General features: G+C 41.2%; 1 protein-coding gene across 1 annotated transcript in view; it reads right to left on the reverse strand.

Moving 5' to 3' along the window:
- Nucleotides 1-3,282: 3,282 nt before the first annotated feature.
- The window catches only part of st3gal1l3 (ST3 beta-galactoside alpha-2,3-sialyltransferase 1, like 3), a 32,967-nt gene continuing 8,500 nt past the window's right edge, over nt 3,283-27,749 (reverse strand). The window contains exons 4-7 of the mRNA XM_021468306.3: nt 13,862-14,041; nt 10,187-10,232; nt 9,891-10,010; nt 3,283-4,305 (exon numbers count right to left, since the gene is read on the reverse strand). Coding sequence (XP_021323981.1) covers nt 4,141-4,305; nt 9,891-10,010; nt 10,187-10,232; nt 13,862-14,041 — 511 coding nt within the window. The 3' untranslated portion in view covers nt 3,283-4,140. The remainder of the gene's footprint in view (nt 4,306-9,890; nt 10,011-10,186; nt 10,233-13,861; nt 14,042-27,749) is intronic.

The following is a 27,749-nucleotide window of genomic DNA, read 5'->3' on the forward strand; positions in this document are numbered from 1 at the left end:
TTTTTTACTAAAGAAGTCACTAAATATATTATTCCAAAAACCTGTGCTAAGAACTAATGAAGTGGATATCTTTGTTTGAAAGAATTGAAAAGAGTTAAATCTGAACTCAAATACCTAGGTATTGTATGTAAAGAACAAAAATGAGATCAAAGCTAGAGTTTGCATGTAGTACTACAAATTTTATGTAATTTTGCTCATATTAGTAATTAAATATTAATCGGATGATGTCAGTACGCTGCTGTGCCGGCAGCCAATCGTTGCATTGCTGATCCTGATTTCGAGGACTGATAGATCTGTCCTTCACAACACACTCAGCAATTTCAGATCAGTTTATCCACTTTTTTTTATATATATATATATCTATTATTGGTCATTTTGCCTTTATTAGATAGGACAGAAATGAGACAGGAAACAAAGTGGGAGAGAGAGTTGTCGGGGTGGAAAATGTCCTCTAGCCGGGATTCGAATTCAGGATGCCCTAGTGTGGTAAAGTTGGTTTTGTTTTCGATATTTCTGACACATTCAGTCATAAACGGCAATAACTCAAAAAACCTCTTACCCTAAAAAGATATAAAGTGTGTTTCCTACAAAGTTATTGCAGTTTATCACTGAATGTGTCAGGAATATTGAAAACAAAACCAACTTAACCGCGCTGGATGACCTGACGTGCTACTGTTGGAGTGCTAACTCATCAAGACATTGTAATATGATTTGTGAACTCATTTGAAGAAACAAATTCAGTTATCAATATTAAAAGATCCAGGAGCTGTCAAATCATCTTAGATTGTCTATGCGAGGTACGAAGAATGGATCCTAAAATAAAGCAGTTTTTGTTTTGTGGTAGAGGTACACAGTAAATGGCTATTGTCATGATGATCATTGCAGATGCAGACTGCAAACCTAGAGCGTCAATTTTCTAAAGGTCAATGGGAGGCTATGCTGTTTCAGTAAAGCAAAACGTAAAAAAAAAGATTGAGTTTACCGTGAATTTCAGGATATTTAACTGGCATGTTGATGTTGTTGGTTTAGTCATGTTGTTTTCATCCACATATGGTTTACTGTCTTTTTGTCTTGACAACAAATGTGAATTCTCTCAGCTGTTGCCATGATATTATAGTTTAATCAGACAGACAGAAAACCTTATAGATGATAATGCAACCACACCCCACATTTACTGTGGGGCAGTTACTATTCAAATGTGCGTGTGTGTGTCATGCATCACACACCAAGATTAATTCTGATTGGATATTTACCAAAATACATCCCTCAATCACATTCTCTTCTCATTTTTTAACGAAAATGTAATTATGTTTTAATCATAGTTATTGTCATCATCACTTGTGTGTTAAAGACTAGCTTCTTCCCTCCTTGTTCTGTGTAGTTACAGGGTTGCTCTTGAAGGTAGTAAAATAAATATACAAACACACTATATTTCTTTACTTTGCAACCTTTATTTTACTAAATATGGATTTTAAAACACTTTTTTCATCTCATAATCATTGTCTTGTCTATCATTTTGTATAATTAAACAACAAAATGACACATTATTTCCTTCCCCCTTATTTATGCAACTCTTGCTTGGCCTTTTTTCTGTTATTTTTTTTTCTTAACCTCCACAAAGGACTCTGATGGTGAGTAGCTGATTGAATTCCATGGGTCTTACTGCTATGCATTTTATAAACTGTGGGTATGGAAAGTGTTCAGAACCCCTTAATTTTGCTGTCATATTGCAGCCATTTGCTAAATTCATTAAAGTTATTTTTTTCTTATTAAAGTTTTTCCTGTTTGCTTTGACCTTGTTAAAGAAACTAGGTTACACTTCATTTTTATTTTCACTATCCACTAGCAGAGCAAAAGACCGGTCTTGCAAATGTGTAAACTCTTTCTCATTGGGTTGCCACATTTTCCCCACCATTTTTCAAAACAGCTAACACGGATGTCCAAACTCCATTGTTTTAGTTATGGTAACCAAACAGAAACCATCTATTCCTAACTATTAGAAACTACCAACATCAATATGAATTCAGTGAAGCACCGGTTTGACACTCCTTCACACAAATCTTCAAAAAGCAATCAGTCTGCAAACCTTATAAAACAGTGGAAGGTCTGTGTTGTTCTGTGACAGCATGGATAGAGGAGGTCAATAGTGGCTATGTCTTATACTCCCAAAAGATTTGACTGTATATTGGTTTACATGTGTTTTCTCTAATATTTACAGTGATTTATTACTTTTGTCTGTTTTACAGTATTTCAGTTTTCAGCCACAGTTTGAAAATTGTCCTGAATTCAATATAAATGTAATCAAAGCATTTCTTATTCTGGATTCAATTCTTTGCAAAAAGGCAAATTTGACAGCCTAACAAATGGCATTGGCAATAGGCTACAATGACAAGCAATGGTGGTGCACTGAGTTCTGTATTTTGTATTTTGTATTTTGTTGTCCATTGTGTAATGATTAATTGAAAGAGCTCATATACTTGTTTGCAAGTTGTGTTGTTTGAAGGTAAAACTAGCCTTTGTTGCATATTTTAAATGTTTTGACACAGTATGTGCCTTTTGCAAGCAAAATGTGTCATTTTGACCATGAGTGCCGCTGTTTAGGCCTGTGTGTTAACTGTTTTGAAAATGTGGAGTTTTAGTTGACAACTACATCCAAGCAATCGAGAAAAACTGTATTAATTATATTAATTATTTTATTTTTAATAAATCTGCAACAATTTCAAAACATCTTTTTTCACATTGTCATTATGGGGTATTGTGTGTAGAATTTTGAGGAAATAAATCAATTTAATCCATTGTGGAATAGGGCTGTAACATAAAAAAATAAAATAAAATGAAAAAGGTAATGCGCTATGAATAATTTCCGGATGCACTGTATGGGTTGTGTGTGGGGCATCACGGTGGTGGAGTGGGTAGCATGATCACCTCACAGCAAGAAGGTCACTGGTTCGAGCCTTGGCTGGGTCAGTTGGCATTTCTGTGTGGAGTTTACATGTTCTATTCGGGTCAAGTGGGTTTCCTCAGGGTGCTCCGGTTTACCCCACAGTCCAAAACATGGTATAGATTAAATGGGTAAGCTAAATTGTCCAAAGTGTATGAGTGTGAATGGGTGGGTGTGGATGTTTCCCAGTGATGGGTTGCAGTTGGAAGGGCATCGGCTGCGTAAAATATATGTTGGATAAGTTGGGGACTAAGCCGAAAATAAAATAAAAATGTGTGTGTGTGTGTGTGTATATATATACATACATACATACACAGAAGGGCATCTTTAAATAAGATAGATCTATATGAAACCAAATGGTCAGATAAACCAAGATTTGGCAAAGATAATTGACACAAATGTACACTTTATTAAGGTTTGCTACTTTGCAAAAAAAAACTTTGCTACTAACAAATCATTATCTTAGACTTTTAAATAAAGTATTAATTTGTTGCTTAATAATAGTTAGTAGTTGGGCTTAGTAGTTGGGTAGAATAACGCATGTATTTTAGTATAAAATATCTTAATATGAAGCAGATAAATAAGCCAGTAATTTGTACTTAAAATAAAGTGTTACCTTACAATATTCAACCAACACCATTTATCAATTTTCTTTTTGGCTTAGTCCTTTTATTAATCTGGGGTTGCCACAGCAGAATGAACCCCCAACTTATCCAGCATATGTTTTACGTAGCGGATGTCCTTCCATCTGCAATCCTTCACTGATAAACATCCATATTCTTGTTCACACACATACACTATGGACAGTTTTATCCTACCCAATTCACCTATAGCGCATGTTTTTGGACTTGTGGGGGGTTACCGAAGCATCTGGAGGAAACCCACGCTAACATAGGGAGAACATGCAAACTCCAAACAGAAACACAAATGAACCCAGCCGAAGCTCGAACCAGCGACCTTTTTGCTGAGAGGCAATCTTGCTACCCACTGGCCACCATGACGCCCACATCATAACACTTATAATTATTTACGCAATAACTTTTTTCTTTATTTCCTAAAAACAGCAATTGCAAGTATGTTCTTTGTAGACAAATGTCTAGCTGGTAACTGCAGTCTCATTTAAGAACATGACTCTGGGTCCAAAAAAAGCAAAAACAAAAAAACAAAGAGAAAAAGTCAAATACAATTCAATGAAGTGATCACCATCCTTTATACAGACGAATTCCTTGTTTCTCGTGAAGCTTAAGTGCTATAAGATACTCATAGCTTCCTCCATGATTGCCAGCATTCCGAGGATGCTTTTTATGTTCAAAGTAATGATGCCAGTTTCCATCTTTATCTGCTCCAAACCCAAAAACACTCACCTAGACAAGAAATTAAAAAAAAAGTGACAATCAAATATATTTCAATGTTACCTTGTTTGTTTTTAAACTGTAGATATTTGTAAGTATAATGTCATTTTGTAAACATAGCCCTTCCACCTTTCAAGTGACTTTTTTCAGGATTATTCTAAACATTTGAAGATTGATAACTGAACCATTGTAGTTAAGTAAGTTTCAATCATAATTTTTCTCTCTTTATAAACTGGAATTTAGATAAAATTTGTATAGTAAAACACAAATCATCATAAAACTTTTAGACATTATACACACTCAAGGTGTATATTAAATCATTGTCATATTAAACATTTTTTTTTATAAACGTATTTTTGTTTGTTTGTTTTTTCAAACTATATACTATAGTCATACTATATCTATAGCCTGAAACAAATTTTTACTATTTTAAGTTAATCATAAATAAAATATATTTTTCTTGAAGGTTTAGCATTTATGTGCTTGAAAGAACTACTGAGACTAGGAGAAAATTTGTCATCTTCCAAGTTCAGATTTGCATAGGCCTATACCAATTTAACCATTGCTTTATGGGTTAAAAGGAAGGACTTACAGTAGAACAGACTTTTAGTGAAGAAATGAATATGTTTATGGCAATGTTAATATGTCTGAACTTGGTGGTATAGATCTGTTATGCTGCTGCTGCTTTGATTATCATGGCAGAGCAAGTACTGAGACCTGCTACTGCCAGTATATTCACAGGCATGGCATCTGAGCATTTAATACACTGCTGCTGCAAACATAATATATAATTAAGCCCCAAAAACAAGCAGGAGAACATGAAGACAAACAAACTAAATGTAACTGATTATGTGTAAACATCTATGGCAGAAGCAATATGCATCTTTAACACGAGTAGAATGGAATAGACAATGAGATAACACCTCCCAAAACAAGCAGATCTATTGCCAGGACATGTGTTTGTTTTATTTTTTTTATTGCCACCATAGGCTATAGGACTACATGTTTTCTATGTATGTGTACCAGGGCTACCTTGCTGACCGGTTTACGATAGTGAACTAGTGTAGGTGCCTGCGGAACCTTTCTGAATGGCTTATCACTAGTGAACTAGACTATATGTTGACATGGGGCGTCAGCGTCAAAGCTTCCCATTCACTTTGAATGGGTGACGTCAGGCGTTGCCGAACTGCTTTGTGGATCCGTCGGAGCCGCTTCTGAGGTGTTGCTTGCTGCAGAAGTAGGGACTAGCTCAACTTTTCAAGCACCGACGGAAGCATCAGCCAATCAGATCGCTGTATGCAAATACACCAGCTAGACAGTGCTGACTGAATCTTATTGGCTAACGCTTCTATGACGATCGCTTCAGCCCCAACTTCAGACACGCCTTCAGTCAAGCGTTGACGCTGAAGCCCCGTTTGAATGGGAAGTAAGCCCTTGTTACTTTGCTAACCAGCTAACGGTAGCGCACTAGCTTGTGTGTGAGGCTTGACACTGCCCAATGGCTTAGCATAAACCGTGCAATATGTGTTATTGTAGCAAAATATCATGTAGCAGCATGATAGAAATAAATAACCCAGCAACTACTTGAGGAGTATAATTAAATTATGGTTATGCATTGCCATATTCTGTGGATTCATCTTTTGATTCCAGTTAAGAGCTTTGTTCTTTATTGTTCAAACACACAAGCTCTTGTGAAAAGCACACACCCTGCTAAAATCGTGTGACAATTTGTGTCTGCCTAAACTGCCTGACAATCTATGTAATTATACAGGGTATATATAAGAGTAAAAGTATTATTATTATTTCTTCTTTTTTTGTTGGAACTCATTACATACATGTGTTAGAAATAAATAAATGAGGAGAGAACCCAGTCCAGGAAACTCAAAACAAGCAGAATTCCTTTATTGAGATGTGTTGGTTCATTTGCAGTCATATAGCATCTTCTAGAAGTCCACCAGTCTCCCTTCAGGAGTCTCTTACAGATCTGCAATCTGCTAGTTTTACCAGAAGTCTGAAAGCAAGTCTAAAATGAGTCTATCATATTTTTTTTAGGAAGAGGGGAGTGGCTAGGTGGAGTAATTTGTGCATAAGGTCTTACTGGAAATGCAAACCTTTTTAAATGACTCAGTTCAAGTGGGTGAACTGGATTGATCAGTTTATTAAGAAGAATCGCTAAACTGTTAACATATTTGTTAATGTGCGTTACATTTTTCACCTATTTCAATATGCTTCTGAGCTTGCACTCCCATGGTCTTTTCTTGTTGTTAAAGCTAGCATCACTGGTGCCATATGAGAATGCACCACTGACAAAACCCTGCTGAAGCTGATACAACTTTTATCTGTAGAGACAATTAAAAGTGACAGTGTTTGGGTGCTCTTCTTTTGTCTGAGATAATTAAATTACCCTTATTACTGAAATGTGTATAATCCACAGTGTTGTACACTTGAGATCCTCAACACAACAGAGATGAGGATCCAATTGCAGGTTTATTTGAATCATCAGACAGGCAAGGTTCAAACAGGGACAGACAGGAGCATGCGGCAAATCCAGATAGTGGTTAATATCACAAGTGGATTGTCAAGGAAACAATAACCAAACAAGGTCAAAAACCTGAAAGGCAAAACTAGGATAATGCTAAGTAACCCTCACTACTGGATACAAGATTAAGCAAAGCTTGTTAGAATATTATCCCATGTGATTAGTCCTAAACAGCTTCAGCTGTGTAAATGTAATCAGAGGGTGAATTAGGGCTGGTGTGTCTGTAAAGTGCAAGATGGGTATGTAGTTCAGTTGAATGTGAGTGTTCTCCAGCAGCCTGTAAGGGCAACACTGCTGGTGTTCATAACAGAGCCCCCTACTAGGAGCAGCTTCCAGGCACATGTTCATGCAGCAGAGTTGTGCCTAAAGTGTGTAGCTGAAGTAGATCTGGGATCTTTGGTTCAGCAGGTACTGGCAGGTCATACAACCCCATTAGGTCAGGAGGCACTGGTGGTTCAGACAACCCCAGTAGGTCCGGAGTCTCTGGGTCAGCAGACACTGGTTTGTCAGATAACCCAAGTGGGTCGGCAGCAGTGGTGGAAAGAGTACTGAAAAATCACACTCAAGTAAAAGTAGCTTTACTTGCCCAGAAATGTAGTGCAAGTCGAGTTAAAGTAAGTTAAAGGATTGAAGTAAAGTGTTGTAAATATTACTCAAAGTATGAGTAAAAAATAGTCAATTTAAAAGTACTCAAGAGTAATGAGTAGAGTGCATTACACTAGGAAAGGTTAATTCATTTACGTGTAATTTGTGCATGTGTGTAAACATTGTCATGTGCGTAACATAGTGCATTTAGTTATTGTTTGAGGCTGTAAGACTTGAGATATCACAATTATTTTCATGTCTTTGACAATGCAAACCTGAGCTGAAAACACAGAGACAGTCAGCTCCACAACCCAGCAGGTGGAAAAATTGCGGGAAAAACCAACTCCCCTCTTTTCCTCCATTTACATTCAAAACATCTCCCAAAACCCAGATGGTCACTAAGCCCCTTTTCACTCAGCTCACACAGAATGGTCATTTCAAAATATGAATGTTCTATATTAAAGTCACTTTATCTATCATGTTTGATATCATTTAAAATGTCTCAGTGCGACTGGTACAATGGCCTCTGTTTAATGACCAAGACTGACATGCTTGTGTTTAAGAGATTGTATACTTGGCTGGTACAAGACTCAGGATGGTAAAGGAATCCAAATAAACGAGAATAATATAAAATAACGAATCAAAGAGAATATTCAATTATAATCTTAAGTAATATTAAAAGTAACTAAATAATCGTATCAATGTTTTATAACTTGAGTCAGATAAAATAAAGGTAAATATATTAATATTCTAAACCACCTCATACTAAAATTGAAGTTAGATATGAGTTAAGTTTCAAGTAAATCAACATTGTGCACTGGAAAAACCGAATATGCAGTGAACCTTAGTCCACCAGTAGACACTGTCATTGGACTAACTGGCTGGACCTTACAAGGCCCTTCTGGTCATCATACAGTAAGTATCCATCATCTTCTCATCAGTTACATTCAGTCTAAGTAGTCTCTGGGTCACTGCGTGTAAAAAATCTTCTTAAACACTTCTAATGCTTCCAAACAGTTTGCTGCATGTCTTGAGGTAGTTCACTATGATGTGAATTTGCAGGACTGATTTTAATAATCCCCATAGACAGGAAATAATAAAGTAGTGACTGCAGGTTGTCGGAACGTTTATTTAAAAAATGTTTATTTTGTACTATTGTTTTTATATGCATGCTAGTTTAATAAATACTATTTCTGCTACAAAACAAATGAAAGATTATAATAAATTATTCAATTCAAGGCTGAAAGCTGCAAAGCAGTAATCAATAACTTAATTGAAAAATAATATACACCTAAACAAAGAATGGACACAAGAAAGGAAAAAAAAGTCTCACTTCTATAGCTCTTTAAAAGTTTTGGTTTGTGTCATTTTAAATACTCAGTCTCGTTATGTGCTGATTTACATTTTTCTGTGTTTGTGAAAAAAGCAGTATCTCGAGTATCGAGATGCTCTACCGTAGTAGAGCATCTCGATATGACCGCTCGCGCAGTAACATTCTTAGTAACAGCCGCAGTTGCAGTTAAACTCAGTAACAGTGAGCTTCTTTGTTGATGATGTGTAGTGTTGGATTTTTACATTTAGCGAACATTTGCGCTGAACATGCAGTGAATGCAACTATTCAGGCACTTTTCTCCGAAAACCCTCAATTGATCTCGGCTGGCAGGTCAACTTTCACCACATAATCTCTGTCATCGGTGCCATTATTTGCACCTTTAGTTGGGATTTGCAAACCTGTGTGCTTTTCTCTCTTCAGTCGTTTGCATTTGCCGCGGTCACATAAACTCCCTGTTATCTGACAGAGGGAAGCCTTTAGTGATTGAACAGCTGATATGAATCAATATAGCACCAATATAATAGTCTTCTTGCAGACATGGCTATAAGCCTTACGGCAAGGACATTTTCACAGTATTGTCTGATAATATTTTTTCTTCTGGAGAAAGTCTTACATGTGTTATTTCAGCTAAAATAAAAGCTTCTATTTTTATTTATTTTTTGGATAAAGATACAGGGATGATCTGTTGATTGTCCTCATAAATTTGTACTCTTAAAATGCATGTAGGGCTTTAACAATTATTCCAGAGCACTCTTAGAACTACAACCATTTTAAGTGCTGCTTAAGTTATGATGCTTTTTCGAAACAACCTATAATATTACGATCAGTCATCATTGTCTGGAGCCTATTGAATTTATTGCACTTTTTAAAAGACCCCTGCATGCTAGATAAAATGTTTGTAACAGCCGAAGCACACCGTGTATGTGCTGTTGATGTGTGTGTGTGTGTGTGTGTGGTGTAAGAACAAGCAAACTACTTAAAAGTGGCAGGCCTTCTGTGGTACTTGCTGTCTGAATTCAGAAGAAGTTTTTTTAAAGCTACCACTAATTCTGTGCGAGGAAATAATTTATGGATTTTGTATAAGCATAAAAACAAGGTATAATTTAAGATACAGGTAAAATAGTAATTAAAAACTATTACCTGGTCACAGATGTGCAGGGCAAATATAAGTGTAATAAAACCAGTGGATGGATATCTGCCATGTTTCTGCAGCCAATGTTCTTGGACATACTTCAGAAAACTAGGATGTAGGACCATCACCTAAAACCACAGACAGAAATTACACCGGTACACCTAGACAGTAATTATATTTAAGTTATTTGAATAAAATATTAAAACAACCCTTTTAGGCGAATGCCAAATACAGTAGCAAGTTAAACTTGTGGGCTAATATCTTGAAGCACTGACTGATTGACACTGACACACTTTGTGCTCACCTTGTTTCTGTTTGCTTTTATAGTGGGTTTTACTGGAATGTATGTTCTAAAGAGAAAGGAAAATATGCTATTATGACAATTTCTAAACAACTGCATTTATTATAGTCTAAACATTATATATTTGCATATACAAACTATAAATGCAACATAGGATCATTCTGAAAACGTAGCCCTAAATATGTTTCTGGAGATCACAAATTATGTAGCCAAAAGTACGTATGGCTGCATTTCATTTTTAAAACGAACGCTTCTGGGCGATATGATGCTGTTCCTTTTTTCGCTTACCAGCTGACCGCTTACCTCCATATGGACAGCTTTGCTGCTGTTATCAGTTTGTCCAGTTAGCTCGCCATGAATGTCAGTGAACTTGGGATGCAGAAAGGGAAGGAGGAGGGTGGGTCAGTCGATTGGTCAGCCAGTCAGTCGACAGCGGCCTCTGCTTGATTTAGGCAAGAACAGCAGGTGTGAGTGGCACTTGCAAGAGAAATTCATTCATTCATTCTTTTTTTTTTATTAATCCTTTTTTATTAGTCCTTTTATTAATCTGAGGGTTGCCGCAATGGAATGAACCGCCAACTCATCCAGCCCGTGTTTTATGCAGCGGATGCCCTTCCAGCTGCAATCCATCTCTGGTAAACATCCATACACACTTATTCACTCTCATACACTATGGACAATTTAGCCTAGCCAATTCACCTGTACCACATGTCTTTGAGCTGTGGGGGAAACCAGAGCACCCGGAGGAAACCTACGCGAATGCAGGGAGAACATGCAAGTTCCACACAAAAACGCCAACTGACCCAGCCCAGGCTTGAACCAGCGACCTTCTTACTGTGAGGCGACAGCACTACATACTGCGCCACTGTGTCGCCTGCAAGAGAAATTTGATATCTCAATAAGTCTACAAAGCGGCAATAAAACGTAGCTCCTGGGATGTATTTGGCGCACTCAAGAAATATAAATAGAGGTATGTTTTCAGAATGAGCCTGGGTTGTATAAATGTATTCAGCTCCACCCTGAAGAAGCATAATGCATATTTAATTGTATCTTTTATTTAAGATACAATTCATATTTATATTTAACTGCACATTTTAAGAATCGTGTTGTCTTACTCTGCTTTTACAGTGTTTTCAATTACATTATAGCATTAAAATACAATACAATACATTTATGTCTAGTATGGAACAAAATCAATGCCAAAAGTATTGAAAGAAAAAACTTGTCAAATAACACAAAAGGAAAAAAAATAATAATAATAATCACTTGAATTGCCAGGGTTTGTATTTTTAGATCATGAAATTTACTATAGCTGTTTATTTAAGCAGTGAATATTTTAACTAGAAATATTTCAAACACATTTTCATACTTTTAAATTCAATACTTCATATTCAACTTCCAATTATAATTTCCAAAATATTCAGTTCTGTTTAAAAATACGATGTGTAGTGTTCAAATGGCAATTTTCTGTCCGTTTTATTTAGGTTCAAAAATTTGTTTCTATAAATTCAGTGGTTCAACTTTAGTTGTTAAAATTTAATTTAAATTCAGGAACAGCAGGAGAAGAATGAACATCACCTTCTGTTTTTTCATTAGCAGGTGGAGATGGACCAATTTAATATTTTAAACCAGTAATTAGGTGAGGAAAAAAATCTAATAACAGCACAAAAGTAGCATTTAATTTTAATATCAGTGTCTGGACATTATGAGTATTAAAATGATTATGAGTGAACTGAGTAAGATCTTTTGGACATTTACACTTAGCGAGTGGTCTCATAAACCACACTCCTCAAATCTCACGAGGGGTCCAGCGACAAACGTTATTCTGCATTTGCGCATTTATCTGGTATCACTGGGACTGGTGAGTCTACATGCGCATAAACTGTCTTTTGACAAATATGATGTTACACATTATCTCTATCTCTGTTAATCTTATCTTTTATAGATGTAAACTTTTATTATTATTATTATTGACTGCTATAAAGAATTCAAACTGCACAAGAAAGAGAAACCGGAAAGGAAAATATTATAATGATGAAATTAAATAAACCAACACACAAGACCAGGGGTAAGCACAATTAGGAACAAAGATGTTAGTAGCAAAACCAGGAAAATATAAAGAGATTGTCACACAAAACAGTTTAGGTTACTTAGAATTGAAATAATAATAAGGGAGACTTCCGGGGAAAACGGGCGTGTTGGCAGGTATAGTTAGACATAGACTGCGTCCGAAACTGCCTACTACTCAGTAGGTACTGCATTTGAATTTAAACATACTACTCAGCCATTAGAAAAGTATGTTCTATACAGTATGAATGTGAGCAGTATGAATGGTATTCGGACGTACTACATCCGCCATTTTGTAATGGTAATGTAACCTACAGTTACAGTCAGTTGTGTCGCTTCCATTCGTGAATTATCTCGCAGGGCATTATGGGATATCGCAGCGTGCATGGGATGCCCACTGCAGAATCTCGCCGGAAATAGTAAGTCATCCAGGTACTTCTCGCATACTGATTTTCGAATTCTATAAATTTGGACAAACTACTCGGCTTGCATATTGATTTTAGCGTACTATATACTGTAGTATGGAAGTATGTGGTTTCTGTCGCAGCCATAGTTTTGTTCAGTTATTTTTAAAAGTATAGCGTGCCATTCCTATTATTCAGTGCCAATTTAGAGTATAGCAACTGTATGTGGAAAAAATGTCAAATTTTTCAACATTTTTTGTTTTTTAATGTTGTATGTCTCCATGCCACCTCTAGCAAGTTCCTGCCCTAGGTACTTGTCTACATTGCTCATGCCTAAATCAGCCACTGGTCAACAGAGTGGAGTCTCAACCGTCTCAACCGTCTCTCAGTTATCAAAAAAAAAATGATGGTTCCTGATAGTCCAAAACATCTTACTCATTTTACTCATAATCATTTTATTACTTACAATGTCAAGATGATATTAATATCCACTGATATTAATATGACAGTAAATGCTACTTTTGTGCCGTTATTAGCTTTTTTTTTACCTATTTACAGGTTAAAAAATATTAAATTGGTCCATCTCCAACTGCTGGTGAAAACCAGCTAGAGATCTTCATTCTGCAATATATTGTTTTTGCTGCTGTTTCAGATGTAATATTAAATTTTAACAGCCAAATTTAAACCACTGAATTTAAAATAAAATGCTCAAAAAATTGCCGGGTAAAAATTATACCTTGTATTTTTAACAGAACTGAATTTTTTGGAAGTAATATTGGGAAGTTGAATATGATGTATTGAATTTATAAGAATGAAAATGTTTAATATATTTTTAGTTGAAATATTCACAGCTTAAATAAACAGCTATGGTTAATTTCAGGACCTATAAATACAAACCCTGGCAAGTGTGTGAGTGATTTAAAGAGAGCACTATGGGCTATGTGTCAGAGCAGGTCTTATTAATATTCATGATTCCAAATATGGTCAATGTTGAGCTGTGATTAGCAATGTGAATCTAGGGGTATTTTATGTGATGAGCATAAAGTGAGCATATAAAAGCATTTCTGGAATTTTTTAAAACTTACCTAATGGACAAAACTACTATGTAGATATCCGAGAACAATTTAACAAAGTAAATGTAATGTTAAGTTTACATGATGTCAAAAAAATCATTGTCATGCATGATAATTTGTTTAACGGGCCTCACCGATCAATGTGTTTTGTTGTAAATACACTAATTAGCCACTGCAGATCTAGAGTCTTGAAAGGAATCAGCACCAAATAAGTGGAGTTATCCATGTCCACAGCACTCTCAGGGTAGATCATACGGTGAGTGGTCTTAAGCCCCACATCCCGCTCAAAACCCTCAGTTGGTCCTTTATTTATCCTAAAAAAAGGAACATTATACACACACACACACACACACACACACACACACACACACACATATATATATATATATATATATATATATATATATATATATATATATATATATATATATATATATATATATATATGTATAGTTTCAACTTATTATTTCTAGAATATTAAAAATTAACTGTCGTTGGTAATTGTTTTTATATCTAGCTACAAAAGCACAGTTTATGATGCAAACACTTTGTCAGTTTACATCAAGAATAAAAGCACTTGTTCTAATTCATGTTACTTTTACCACCACAATAGATGTTCATCCTTCTTAAGCACACACAATGGGCTTTATTTTGACGATCCATGCGCAAAGTGCAGGGTGCAAACCCATTCAGGGCGTGTCAGAATCCACTTTTGCTAATATAAGGACGAAAAAAATCCGCTTTGTGCCATGGCACATGTTCTTAAAGGGTTGAGCTTATTTTCTTAATAGGTTTGTTTTGGGAATAAACCAATCAGAGTCTCATCTCCCATTCCCTTTAAGAGTCAGTTGTGTTGCACCATAGCACATTTGCTATTTACATGACAACTTTGTAAATGGAAAAACTAAATGTTTCACTAGCAAGAAAACATTCAAGGTTACTAAAGTAACCCTTCGTTCCCCGAAGAGGGGAACGGAAGCTCTATAAGTGGATTTGATGTTCTAAATCCACGTATGGGAGGATTTGGTTCAGAAGCCGCTCGTCTGAAAGAGTATTGAACGGGCCAATGAAAGCAATGAATTGGCAGCGCAAGCCTGCGCAGGTGTGCTGCATTGCCAATTAACTGAGCATATAAGCACACCTGGTGCCAGCAGACGCTATCCTTTTTAAGCTGAAGAGACTTAACAGCTAAGGGACAGTCATTATGGCGACGGAGTATAGTGCTTCCGTTCCCCTCCTCGGGGAACGAATGGTTACTTTAGTAACCTCGAACGTTCCCCTTCGGGGGGAACTCCAGCACTATAAGTGGATTTGATGTTCTAAATCCACGTATGGGAGCCTATTGAAAGCGCCACAATGACTGCACCTTACCAACACCCATCATGAGAGGGCAGTCAGGCAAGCGTGACGCACCCAGATCATGAGAGGCGCGGTCCTCCAACGTGCCCTTGGCCCTAACTTATACCACTTCAAAAGAAGCTTTACGGAATAGGTATATTTTTTTGGGAGTCGCTAGCGTCTAGATAATTCTAGGAATATACGACAGTACGTTGGGAAGCGTGCCATCCCAGTAGGGAGGACGCTGCGGAGACCATCCGCACCCAATAGGGAAACAAATGGATATACATATGGACTAACCCTGAGAAGGGGGAGTGCGCATAAGAAGGTGGTTAGCGGATAGGGAAAGCACGGGTCCGCCCAGGGGGGGAACTTAACCGTGGCGGAAAAGCATATGGGGATCACCAGCGGGGATCGGCCATAGCAGGCACCTATACCCAAAACGCGGGCTGACCAGCGGGCAGACCTACAACGTAGTGGGCCAGCAAGTGACTCCTCCGCTGAGTCAGTGCTGGGGGCCTCGGAGGAATCTGCAGGGCTCACCAAATGGGGAACTTTACTGACAGACAGGAGGGTGCACATCTCTCCGTGTTATGGAAAAAAGGCACCGCAAGCGTGCTACAACACCCACCGAGTTGTTTCCTCAATCACCAAAGGTCCCTAACACCCTTGAGGAAACCGGCTCCACTCGCAGATTATAAAACCTTGCAAATGTGTTGGGTGTCGCCCAGCCCGCAGCTCTACAAATGTCTGTTAAAGAAGCGCCGCGCGCACACGCCCAAGAGGATGCAACTCTCCGAGTAAAGTGCGCACGCATTCCCGGGGGGCGCGGCTCACCTCTGCTCAAATAAGCACATGAAATGGCCTCCACAATCCAGTGGGATAAACGTTGTTTAGACACGGCACTTCCCTGCTGCCGTCCGCCATAACAGACAAAGAGCTGCTCAGAAGATCTAAAGTTCTGAGTACGGTCCACATAAATGCGCAGGGCGCGAACTGGACAAAGTAAGGACAGGGCTGGGTCTGCCTCCTCCGGGGGCAGCGCTTGCAGGGTTACTACCTGATCTCTAAAGGGAGTGGTAGGAACTTTGGGCACATAACCCGGGCGGGGTCTCAGGATAACCTGAGAAAAATCCGGCCCGAATTCCAGGCACGAGTCACTGACCGAAAATGCCTCCAGGTCCCCGACCCTCTTAATGGAGGCCAACGCGACCAGCAGAGCTGTCTTCAGGGACAGAAATCTTAACGATACTGTATCGAGTGGCTCGAAGGGATCAAATCGCAGGCTCGTGAGAACGAGGGCGAGATCCCAAGAGGGCGTGAGAGGGGAGCGAGTTGGATTAATTCGCCTAGCACCTCTGAGGAACCAGATGATGAGGTTATGCTTTCCCACGGTGCCGCCAGCCACCGCGTCATGGTGAGCGGAGATGGCGGCAACGTAAACCTTGAGAGTGGAGGGCGACAGCCTACTGTCCAGCTTCTCTTGAAGGAAAGAGAGCACAACACTGATCTGGCAAGATCGGGGGTCTTCTCTGCGAGAGACACACCACTCAGTGAATAGACTCCACTTCAGGGCATAGGCGCGCCTTCCTGGAGGGGGCTCTAGCCTGAGTGATGGTATCAACCACCGCGGGCGGCAGGTTACCTAAGTCTTCCTCGCATCTATGGACCACACGTGGAGGTTCCAGAGATCGGGGCGAGGGTGCCAGATGGTGCCTTGTCCCTGAGAGAGTAGGTCCTCTCTCAAAGGGATCTGCCATGGGAGGGCTGTCGCGAGGAGGGAGAGCTTTGATATCCAGGTCCGGTTGGGCCAGAGGGGCGCAACTAACAGAACCTGTTCCTCGTCCTCCCTGACCTTGCACATTAACTGCGCGATCAGGCTCACTGGGGGAAACGCATACTTGCGTATGCCCCGAGGCCAGCTGTGGGCCAGTGCATCCGTGCCGAGAGAGCCCTCGGTCAGGGAATAAAACAACCGGCAATGAGCGTTCTCGGGGGAAGCAAACAGATCGATCTGGGCCTCCCCAAATCGCGCCTATATCAGCTGGACAGACTCGGGGTGGAGTCTCCATTCTCCAGAGTGAATCCGCTGCCGTGAGAGCACATCGGCTGCACGGTTGAGCATACCTGGGATGTGAATGGCGCGCAGCGACTTCAGCCGCGGGTGATTCCAGAGGAGCAGACGGCGGGTGAGCTGAGACATGCGGCGAGAGCGCATACCCCCCATGCGGTTGATATATGCTGCCGCCGCCGTACTGTCCGTCCTGACCAGCACGTGTTGCTGCTCCAGCACCGGAGAAAAACGGCGGAGAGCAAGGAACACTGCCAACAGCTCTAGGCGATTGATATGCCAATGCAGCTGGGCACCTACCCACAGGCCCGCAACTGCATGCCCGCGACACATGGCTCCCCAGCCTCTGCTGGAAGCATCTGTTGAGACAACAACATGACTGGACGCCTGTCCCAGAGGCACACCGGCCTGCAGGAACGAGGGGTCGTTCCAGGGGCTGAGGGTGCGGCGACACAGCGCAGTAACAGAGACTCGGTGTGTGCCTGCATGCCATGCGCGTCTTGGAACTCGATCTTGAAGCCAGTGCTGAAGTGGTCTCATATGGAGCAATCCCAGCGGCGTGACAGCCGCAGCGGAAGCCATATGCCCCAGGAGCCTCTGAAAATATTTCAGTGGGACCACTAACTTGCTGTCGAGCTCCCTCAGACAGTTCAGCAGCAGGCGAGCGCGCTCTCCGGAGAGGCGCGCTACCATGGTGACCGAGTCCAGCTCCATTCCGAGAAAAGAGATCCTCTGCACCGGGGCGAGTTTGCTCTTTTCCCAGTTGACCTGCAACCCCAATAGGCGGAGATGCCGGAGCACCTCGTCTCTGTGCGCAGTCAATTGCTCCCGAGAGTGGGCTAAAATCAGCCAGTCGTCGAGATAATTAAGTACGCGGATGCCCGCGAGCCGCAGGGGCGCTAGGGCACCCTCTGCAAGTTTGGTGAAGACGCGCGAAGACAGAGAGAGCCCGAAGGGGAGGACCTTGTACTGCCATGCACGACCTTCGAACGCAAACCGCAGAACTGATGGTGGCGTGGAAGAATGGAGACATGAAAATACGCGTCCTTCAGGTCTATGGCTGCAAACTAATCCTGAGGACGAACGCATCGGAGGATGCGCCTCTGCGTAAGCATTCTGAACGACAGCTTGTGAAGGCAGCGATTCAAAACGCGCAGATCTAGGATTGGCCGTGACCCACCGCTCTTTTTGGGTACGATGAAGTACGGGCTGTAAAACCCGCTCTCCATCTCGGCTAGAGGTACCGGCTCAATTGCACCCTTCGCCAGGAGGGCAGCAATCTCCTCTCGCAAGACAGGGGCGGACAGTGGATTGACCCTGGTGAAATACACGCCCGTGAACTTGGGAGGCCGTTTCGAGAACTGTAGTTCTTAGCCGAGTCTGATCATGCGTATGAGCCACCGCAAGGGGCTGGACCGCGCTAACCAGGCAGGCAGAGCCCTGGCTAATGACGTCATCGCAGCAATCGTTGACGTACCCGCGGAGGGGCAGCGCGGAGCGGGTGTGCTGATCCGGGGAGCGCGAGGGTCCCGCAGAAGAGCTGGAGGAGAGCGATTCGCTCTGTCTCCGCACCCTGACTCCTGAGAGGGGGCTTGGGGGCTGGGAGAAGGGAGACCGTCCCCCCAGCGCCCGAGAGCCGCTGGCGAAGCATGCAGGCCCTGCGAGCTGAGAGGCAGCGCGTCCCAGACTGGCAGGGCTTGAGCTGTCACATCCGGGGAAGGGAAAAAATGCTCTTTGTTCGAAACTTTGGTGGCACTGAAATGTACCGTTGGAATATGGGCCCCGCCCTCTAACGGGGAAAGAGCAAGTCTCCTCTTCTCCAGATAGCCTGTCTCAGGGAACCTTCGCGGTCCGTTTACCGGACTTAGCGGCACCCTGGGCAGGAGGGGCTACCGGCTTTCGGCGTGCTCGACGCACACGCTTCGCCGGAGGCGGGGGCGGGGCATCGGCCGTTGGCGGGCGCCCCCGGCGAGGAGCAGCGGAGGTGGATGGCTCGGCCGGGGATGGAGCGGGCTTACGGCCCCGCCGATAGATGACATTGCCCATCGTATCCGACTGCTCCTTCACTGCCTTGAACTCCTGGGTGAATTCACCGACGGTGTCGCTGAACAGGCCAGCCTGGGATATGGGCGAGTCAAGAAAGTGAACTTTGTCAACCTTGCGCATATCTGCCAGGGTTAGCCAGAGGTGGCGTTCCTGGACCACAAGTGTGGACATCGTCGTCCCCAGTGCACACGTGGCGGACTTAGTGGTCCGGAGAGCATAGTCGGTCGCCGTGCGCAGCTCGTGTAACAAGCCTGGGTTAGACCCACCCTCGTGCAGCTCGGCCAGCGCCTGCGCTTGGTAGCGCTGGTAGGTGGCCATCGCGTGCAAGGCGTAAGCTGCCTGCCCCGCAGCCTTGTAAGCTCTAGCTCCGAGGGAGGCAGATAACCTACAGGCTTTGGACGGGAGACGGGGCGGACCACGCAAAGCGGGGGCGTCACGTGGGCAAAGATTGACCGCAATGGCGCACTCCACCTGCGGGATCACCTCATACCCCCTGGCAGCTCCACCATCCAGGGTGGTGAGGGCGGAGGTGGACGCAGTGCGGGCAGAGAAAGGTGCCCTCCAGGACTGCGTGAGCCTACTGTGCACTTCCGGGAAGAAGGGGACGAGAGGCTTTGCCTTTTGGTCCTCTACGTACCACCCATCTAGTCGGTCTGGCCGCGGGGCTGGGGGATGAACCATCTCCAACCCAACGGCCGAAGCAGCCCGAGAAAGCACGGCCAACATGTCCGCTTCAGGATCCGTTTTGACGGCGCTCGCCCAGAGGGGGCGAGCGGGTCCGGATCATCGTCGGACAATGAAAGCCCACCCTCCGATGCCGCGGAGGACATCTGATCTCCGGTGTCAGCGAGCGTGAGAGCTACCATCTGATTAGACGGATCACTCCCAGTACCCGAAGCTTGGATGGAGCGCTTGGAGGAGCGAGAGGTCCGCGAGCCCTTAGGCGGCGGGTTGTCTCTCGCTGGAGCCCTCAGATCTGCCCGAGCGCCCGCTGCAGAGCAGGGGGCGACAGGGGTGGCTCGCTCTCTTACGAAAGCTAACCGCGATCTCAAATGCGCGACGGTCATGGCATCGCAGTGACGACATGAACCGCCCCCGAGCACCACATTAACATGCTGGACCCCCAAACATGTAATGCAGTGATCGTGCCTGCCTCATCCGGAGCCAGGAAACCCCCGCAACCAGAAACGCACAGTCGGAGCGCCATCCTGAAAAGGACGTGCTGCACTACTGTGTTGCTCTTTTAGAATGCTTTGCAGCAATACGCACCGCTCTTGGAGGACCGGACCCAAAGGGACGCCAGGCAAGGGAGAAACCCAGCTCGACCGTCTGCCGCTGCGTGGACTCACTCTGGACCGGGAGACACTCGTTCGCTCGAAGTGGCTGTAGATCAGCAGGAGGAACCCTCATGAACTCGATCAGAAAAGTCTCTGAAGCGAAAAGGATAGCGTCTGCCGGCGCCAGGTGTGCTTATATGCTCAGTTAATTGGCAATGCAGCACACCTGCGCAGGCTTGCGCTGCCAATTTATTGCTTTCATTGGCCCGTTCAATACTCTTTCAGACGAGCGGCTTCTGAACCGAATCCTCCCATACGTGGATTTAGAACATCAAATCCACTTATAGTGCTGGAGTTCCCCCCGAAGGGGAACAGTTAAACAGAGCGTCTGCAGCGTGAGAATGAGAGATAAGGCCTCTTATTATCTAATTTCGCTTTTGCTCTCGTGGATAGGGAAACCTTGTACGCACAGACATCAAATAGCCTATTAATAATAAATTTTGTTTGTTAAGCGCAAAGATTTGTTTCAAAAATATTTCTAAATTCAGTTATTATTTCCTGCAAACTAATAAATGAACAATAATAACGAAGTGTGGTCAAAAAAATGAGTTATATCCTAATACACATGCTGTGTGTGCAAATCTAAGCTTGTTTTTAATAAAAAAATATAAATGTGCATATAATAAATAATACTGCTAACAATAATAACTTTATACAAAAGCAAATTGTCACAAATAAACTGAAAAAGCCCCCTGAGAAGAAGAAGGCATGAAAGTATGGTTTTATATTTATGTAGGCTAGAAAATAATGTTTTGTAATATTTTAATCCTTTATATTTATATCCAATATATATCCTTATTATATCCTATATGTATGTATGTATGTATGTATATATATATATATATATATATATATATATATATATATATATATATATATATATATATATATATATATCCTTAAAATTTGTATTCTTTTTCATATGTAGAGATGTTTGTGTATTGCTCTACATCTTGTGTGTATTAAGCAGTAAGCGAGGCGCACAACTTATGCGCTCTGTGCTGTACAATCGACCGGCTTTCTTCTGGTCTATAAAAAAATCTATTATAGTTTCTCAAAACAGCAACACGCCAGCAATGCGCCTCAACACGCCTTCCTTTTTAGACCAGAACGCATTTGGGCGCACATATAAGCGCAAATGCATTAGCTATTTAAACAGCGTGGCGCAAAACGTCAAAACGACTCTTGCGGCAACCTGAAACTAGCAAACAACAATTGCGTCGCGCCTTGGTGTATGACAGGGCACAATGTCTTTTAGACTGTCATTTAGACTGTAACTCCACCCATTTCTGATTGGCTATAGAAGAACCAGATTAAGCCTGGTTTCTTCCATGGTTTGTTCTCCACAGTCACCCCTGTCAATTGGTGGATTTTTGGCCAGTGTCTCCCCTGGCTGAGTGTCAATGGAGATAGTCTTCAGTGGATTATTCTTTGACATTGACTTTTGAAATTTTACTCTAATCTTAGAACATCTTGGTTTTAACATTCAGTCCATGAAAAAGGGAATAGAGATGATATGTCAAAGACAGACAAAATTAGATTTTTAGGAGACAAATCACTTTGACCTTGTTTTAAAAAAGAAGAGTGAAATTTGTGTGTTTAAGTGCTAAGTCCTGTACCAAAACCACAGTTTTTTTATGGTAATCCACTTAAATTCAAGGATTGAAAGACTTCCTTTCAAATGTTAATAGATAAAAAAATCTATTCCTGTAGTGGAGAAGGTTTTCTATCTATGGATGTCACACCCAGTCTCCCTTGTGTGTTTGTTTTTGTCATGTGAACTCCACCATGTGTTCCTTTGTTCCCATTCTCGCCATGTCATTATGTTCATCAGCTACACCTGTGTTCATCCCCTGTGTATCTATTGTCCCTGGCTGTATCCAAACCGCATACTTCCAGACTATATAGTATGCTAAAATCAGTATGTGAGCAGAGTAGTATGTCCGAATTCATAGAATTTGAAAAACAGTATGCGAGAAGTACCCGGATGACTTACTACTTCCGGCGAGAGTCTGAAGTGCACATCCCATGCATGCTGCGCTATACCATGATGCCCTGCGAGCAAATTCATGAATCGGAGTGAAGTGACGCAAATTACGCAGGTACTTCATGTGACTATGTCAAAATGGCGGATATAGTACGTCCGAATTCTATTTATACTTTTCATACTATACTATACTATACTATACATATTTCATACTGTATAGAACATACTTTTCTAACGGCCGAGGAGTACCTTTAAATTCAAACGCAGTACCTACTGAGTAGTAGGCGGTTTCGGATGCAGCCCCTGTGTTTAGTCTTTCATTGTACGGTATTCTCTTTCTTCGTGATGTCTCGTTTGTTGACTGTTTTCCCCCCATGTCCTTCCAGTGTTCTTCCTCGTAATTGTAATAAATATACATATTTGATAATCTTGCTAGCCTGTGCCTTCATCATGTGAACCCGGGGCATTATATAATACCGGACCAAAAGAAAAAGTTAACAGCATGTTTTCCCCTCATTTTATTTTCATAGTCTTTTTGCCCCAGTGTTTTATTTTTCTCCTCCTCGTGTTCTTTCCCTATGGATTCCATTTACACTACTGAATTCCTCATCCTCATGATGAAGCAGGGGAAAGCAGCCTTGAGGACCATATGGACATATTCCTTTTCCTGGCACAACTATCCAGCTGGCTGGACAATGTGTTCTGCGGGTTCTACAATTTCAACTTGAACACTGCTTGCAGAGCACGGTTGTCCGAAGATGGTCCTCGGGGCAATCTTGCCACCTATGTGGAGTGGACACTGGCGAGGAACCAACCATCGTTCGACGTCACTGCCAGTCCAGACCCTACGACCAGCCCAACTGCCATCTGCAGGAAGCGTACACCAAGACTTGCAGTGTGTGAGCCAACACCATCAAGAGTGACAGAGCCATACAACACTGTGCAGGAGGAGCTCAACCAACCATCTGACCAGGTGTGTGACTCGGCTACAACTCTAAATATGGGAGACCTGGGGGACTTTGAGGGAATGAGCGAGTCCACCAACCCACAGCAAAGTGTGAGTTGTCCCTGGACCCTGATATACTGCTCATTGACTTCTGGAGCAAAGTCACGCCCCTCCAGCTTTTCCCTGACAGCCCTCCAGCCCTGCTAATCCCCAAAGACGATAGAACCCTGGTTGCGAGCAGCACCCCATTCCAACCCGCCCTCGTCACCTTTGTTGATGTCATTTGCCACAACCATTCTGCCTGTACAGGTCCTTTCCAACATAGACATACAAGAGTTCTAAAAGACCCCTCTTCGAACCAGGTTATGCAGGACAATAATATTACCTGCACTTCTTCTATTATGCCCAATGTAAACAGCGAGCATGTGGCCTTATCTTAAACATATGGAGATGTTTTTGCTCCTCAACAAGGTTGTGATGTTGGCTTGTTAATTTGATACAACTGTCCACAGGCTCTTCTTTCATGAAAGGTGGTGGCTGGTGAAGAAAATTAACGTTGTGCATAGGGGATAGATTTAGGATGGAGTGCAATTGGTCATGGTAATCCATGTATTGACTCTGGAGATACATAAGGAGCAACTCACCAGGTTATTGTGAGGCAAGTAATGCCATGTATACAGGCTTCAGTCAATCTTAGTTTGTGCACTATGTCTGTCGACACAAATCAAAAAAGTATTTTCCCCAATGGACATCATTGTAGCAAATTAACTTCAAATTAATTGAAGATTAATTTGAAGAGGGCTTTAAAAGAATTGACCATTTAAATCCGAATAAACAAATTTAACTTCAACTACGGCTATTGCTATAAAAAGAATCAATTTATGTTTTAAATGGCTAATGTTTTAAGGCATTAGATTCATAAACATGCACAGGCACCCTTCTTCCTACAAAATGACAGTTTGACTAATCTAACAGAAACTAACACCAAACACAAACATACATTAATACAGACTGTAGAGAAGAGTAAAGGAAGAAAAATAAGAGTTTGAGAGTGTAAGTATGTAAAAATCTTGGATTTTGTAAGACCAAACCAAGCGAACCAAAAATAATGTATTTTACCCTTCTATGGTTTCTTTAGGATTGCATTTAATTTACTCCAGTTCAGTAGTAAAGTGGAGGCGTTATTTGTGTTTCTTGTGTGACACGAAGGACTCCCTCTGTTAAGCTAATGTTCCCACGTGGTTAGCAGGTGGTGGTTTATGGTGTACTATTTGTTGAATAAAGCAAAATAATTATTGGCCACATCCATAACATCACCAAGGTGTTTGAGTCTGATTTTAATGAGCGAGAATCTGAAGATTGTAGCATGTCTCAAAAGGATCTTCGATTCTTATGGAAAATAAGACAGGCCGAGAGCTGACAAATACACTGTTGAGGGTCATTTGTCATTTTAGGAGAACTCCAGTAGCAATTATGTGTGATATAGAACATATGTTACACCAGTTTCACGTCAAAGCAGAGGACAGAGATTATCTTAGGTTCTTATGGTGGGACATTTACAATTTTGAAGCTCAAACATCCGTATATCAAATGAAAGTTCATTTATTCAGTGCAGCTTCATTCCCTGGTTCTGTGAATTATGGTCTTAAACATCTTGCTGCTCAAGGAAGAGGAAGATTTTTCTGAAGATGTTATGAAGTTCATCCAAGGGAACTTGTATGTTGATGATGGATTAGTAATTGTGTCAACTGAAGCTGAAAAAATTGTGATGGAAGCTAAGAAACTCTGTTGTACTGGGAAACTTAAACTTCACAAGTTCTATTCCAACAAAAAGAATGTTATCCCTTCAATCCCTCAAGAAGATCTTGCTAACGGGGTAAAGGATTTGGACATGGATCTGGATGAGGTGTATGTGGAGAGAGCATTTGGTGTTCAAGGGTCAATTACATATGATAATACATATTCCAGTTTATAGTCACTATAAAGGAACATTTGTTTACTTACAGAGGAGTGTTGTTTACGATTGCATCTGTGTTTGATCCACTTGGGTTTATGGAACCATTCATTTTGGTGGGCAAGACGATATTACAACAGTTGTGCAAATAGATGCATGCACATGCACTCTTGTTCTAGTTCTTCCATAGGTGGACGCACCTTCTTGCTTACGAGGAGAAGAGAAACCGCTTTAGTGGACCAGCCAGCACTATTTTGTTGTTCGAGTGGTTCGTATAGCTTTTCTTTTGGAGATTTATTTATTTGTCTGATATCATTTATTTGTTGTCCGTAGGTAATATTGTTTTCATTTTTATGTGTTGGGTAAAAATAAATCGATTTCTAATGTTTATAATGCTTACTCAATTCCGTAACATTTGTCTTTTTGGTCTATGTAACTGTACTGATATTGTAGGTGTAATAATGTGCTTTTGATTTTAGGTTGCCTTTTTTAGATTTGGTATTGGGCAACTGATGAAAATTTGCCCTTGTGGCTAACTGGCTTATTTACAGTTTTAAAGTTGATAAATGAGCATTGTCGCTTTTCTACAAAAAATATACTTTAAATAAAAAGCCTTTAGTTGTTTTACATGGAAAGTATCACCTGGGTGGGTGTGGGATTTCCTTGCCTGTAATTGTGTCCCAGTCCTCCCCTTATTGCTCTATTATTTGTCACAACTGTGACACCACCTTTATTTATATAGACCTAATGCAGTTCACATATACCGTCAGGGCTTGACATTAACTTTTTTGATCACCAGCCCCTTGGCTAGTAGATTTCCAATATTACTAGCCACTCGCCATTTTTACTAGCCACACTTTTCTTGTTGGGAAAATATATTTTGCTTAAATTTGACTTTGACATGCTAAATTACTTGATTTAGATATTGTGTTATGTTCACATCCCTTCTCATTCATTTAACTTGTGAGTATTGTGTGTTGGCTTGCTCAGTGTGCATGAGCAAATGGACTGTGTCAGAATGCAATTAGTTTTTATTTCATGACTTTTCAGGACTCAAAATTAGGGATTTACCAAATGTATGTATTACATCAAATAAGGATTTCTCAGCCACATTTTTTAAATGTGTAACAACATGGAAAATAAAGCTTTATAGGTGCAATTTTTAATTCAAAAAACTTTTCTTTAAAAAAAATTACATTTAAAAAATAATTATTGTCCTGTATCTAAAATATGCACAGTAATCTGTCCTGGCTAAAAGTCCCAAATCACCAGTTAACTACACATAAACCAGGAGTAATCTTCCATTAAAGCAATGTTATTGTAAAAAATGATAATTAAACCATATTAACAAAAATAACTTTAAGCAAAAGAAAGCAGGTGTAATATACCGTGCACACGGTTAATGTTAGACCTGTTGATAATCTTTTCTAAGAATAATTAAAATGAAAGCAGTGACGGCTGCTGCTTACAAAAGAATATTTTTTTTATCTTGAGCTCTTGAAAGCAGCAGGACTGTGGGTGCACGATCATCGCTCTCTGTCCAGTCTATTTTAAAGGGAACCAATCGTACCCGTTGCACTTTTTCTAGGCACGGTTGCTTTGCTCAAGTTAACAAGTGTGCGCACGCTTTTTAACAGTAGCTCGCATCACATCAGCTGTTAGTGTGAGTGATCATCCTCTCCTTCTGTAGTCACCAATCTTTTGCTTGCGCAAACACATTTATTTTTTTCAGTCGTGCTTCTTCTCGATTTTAATATTACATTTGCACGAATATTGGGCCATGCTTACTGTCGAACCCTGCTTTTAAGAAAACTACAATTTAAAAATTATTTCCAACCAGTCAATGTGGCTAGTGGAGGTGTCTGTCTAACCCGCCAGAGCTGAAATCTACCCACATTTGGCGGGTTGGCGGGTGTTAATGTAAAGCCTTGTATCCCATTAATTCAGTTTCACTTACCCCGTAGGCCTAATCTATTTTTTATGCTGAAGACAAGACCGGTCTTTCAAACTTTTCAGACCATCTGTTGCTTGAGAATATTTAAACACATATTTAAAAAAAGAATTCATTCATTCATTGTTTTGTTTAGCTTAGTCCCTTTATAAATCTGGGGTCACCACATCGGTATGAACCGCCAACTTATCTAACATATGTTTTACGCAGCGAATGTCCTTCCATCTGCAACCCATGACTGGAAAACATCCATACACACTCATTCACACACACACACACACACACACACACACACACACACACACACACACACACACACACACACACACTGACAATTTAACTTACCCAATTCACATATACCACATATTTTTGGACTGTTGGGGGAAACCGGA

This window comes from Danio rerio, chromosome 19, assembly GCF_049306965.1.
Source record: "Danio rerio strain Tuebingen ecotype United States chromosome 19, GRCz12tu, whole genome shotgun sequence".
Classification (NCBI taxonomy): Eukaryota; Metazoa; Chordata; class Actinopteri; order Cypriniformes; family Danionidae; genus Danio; species Danio rerio.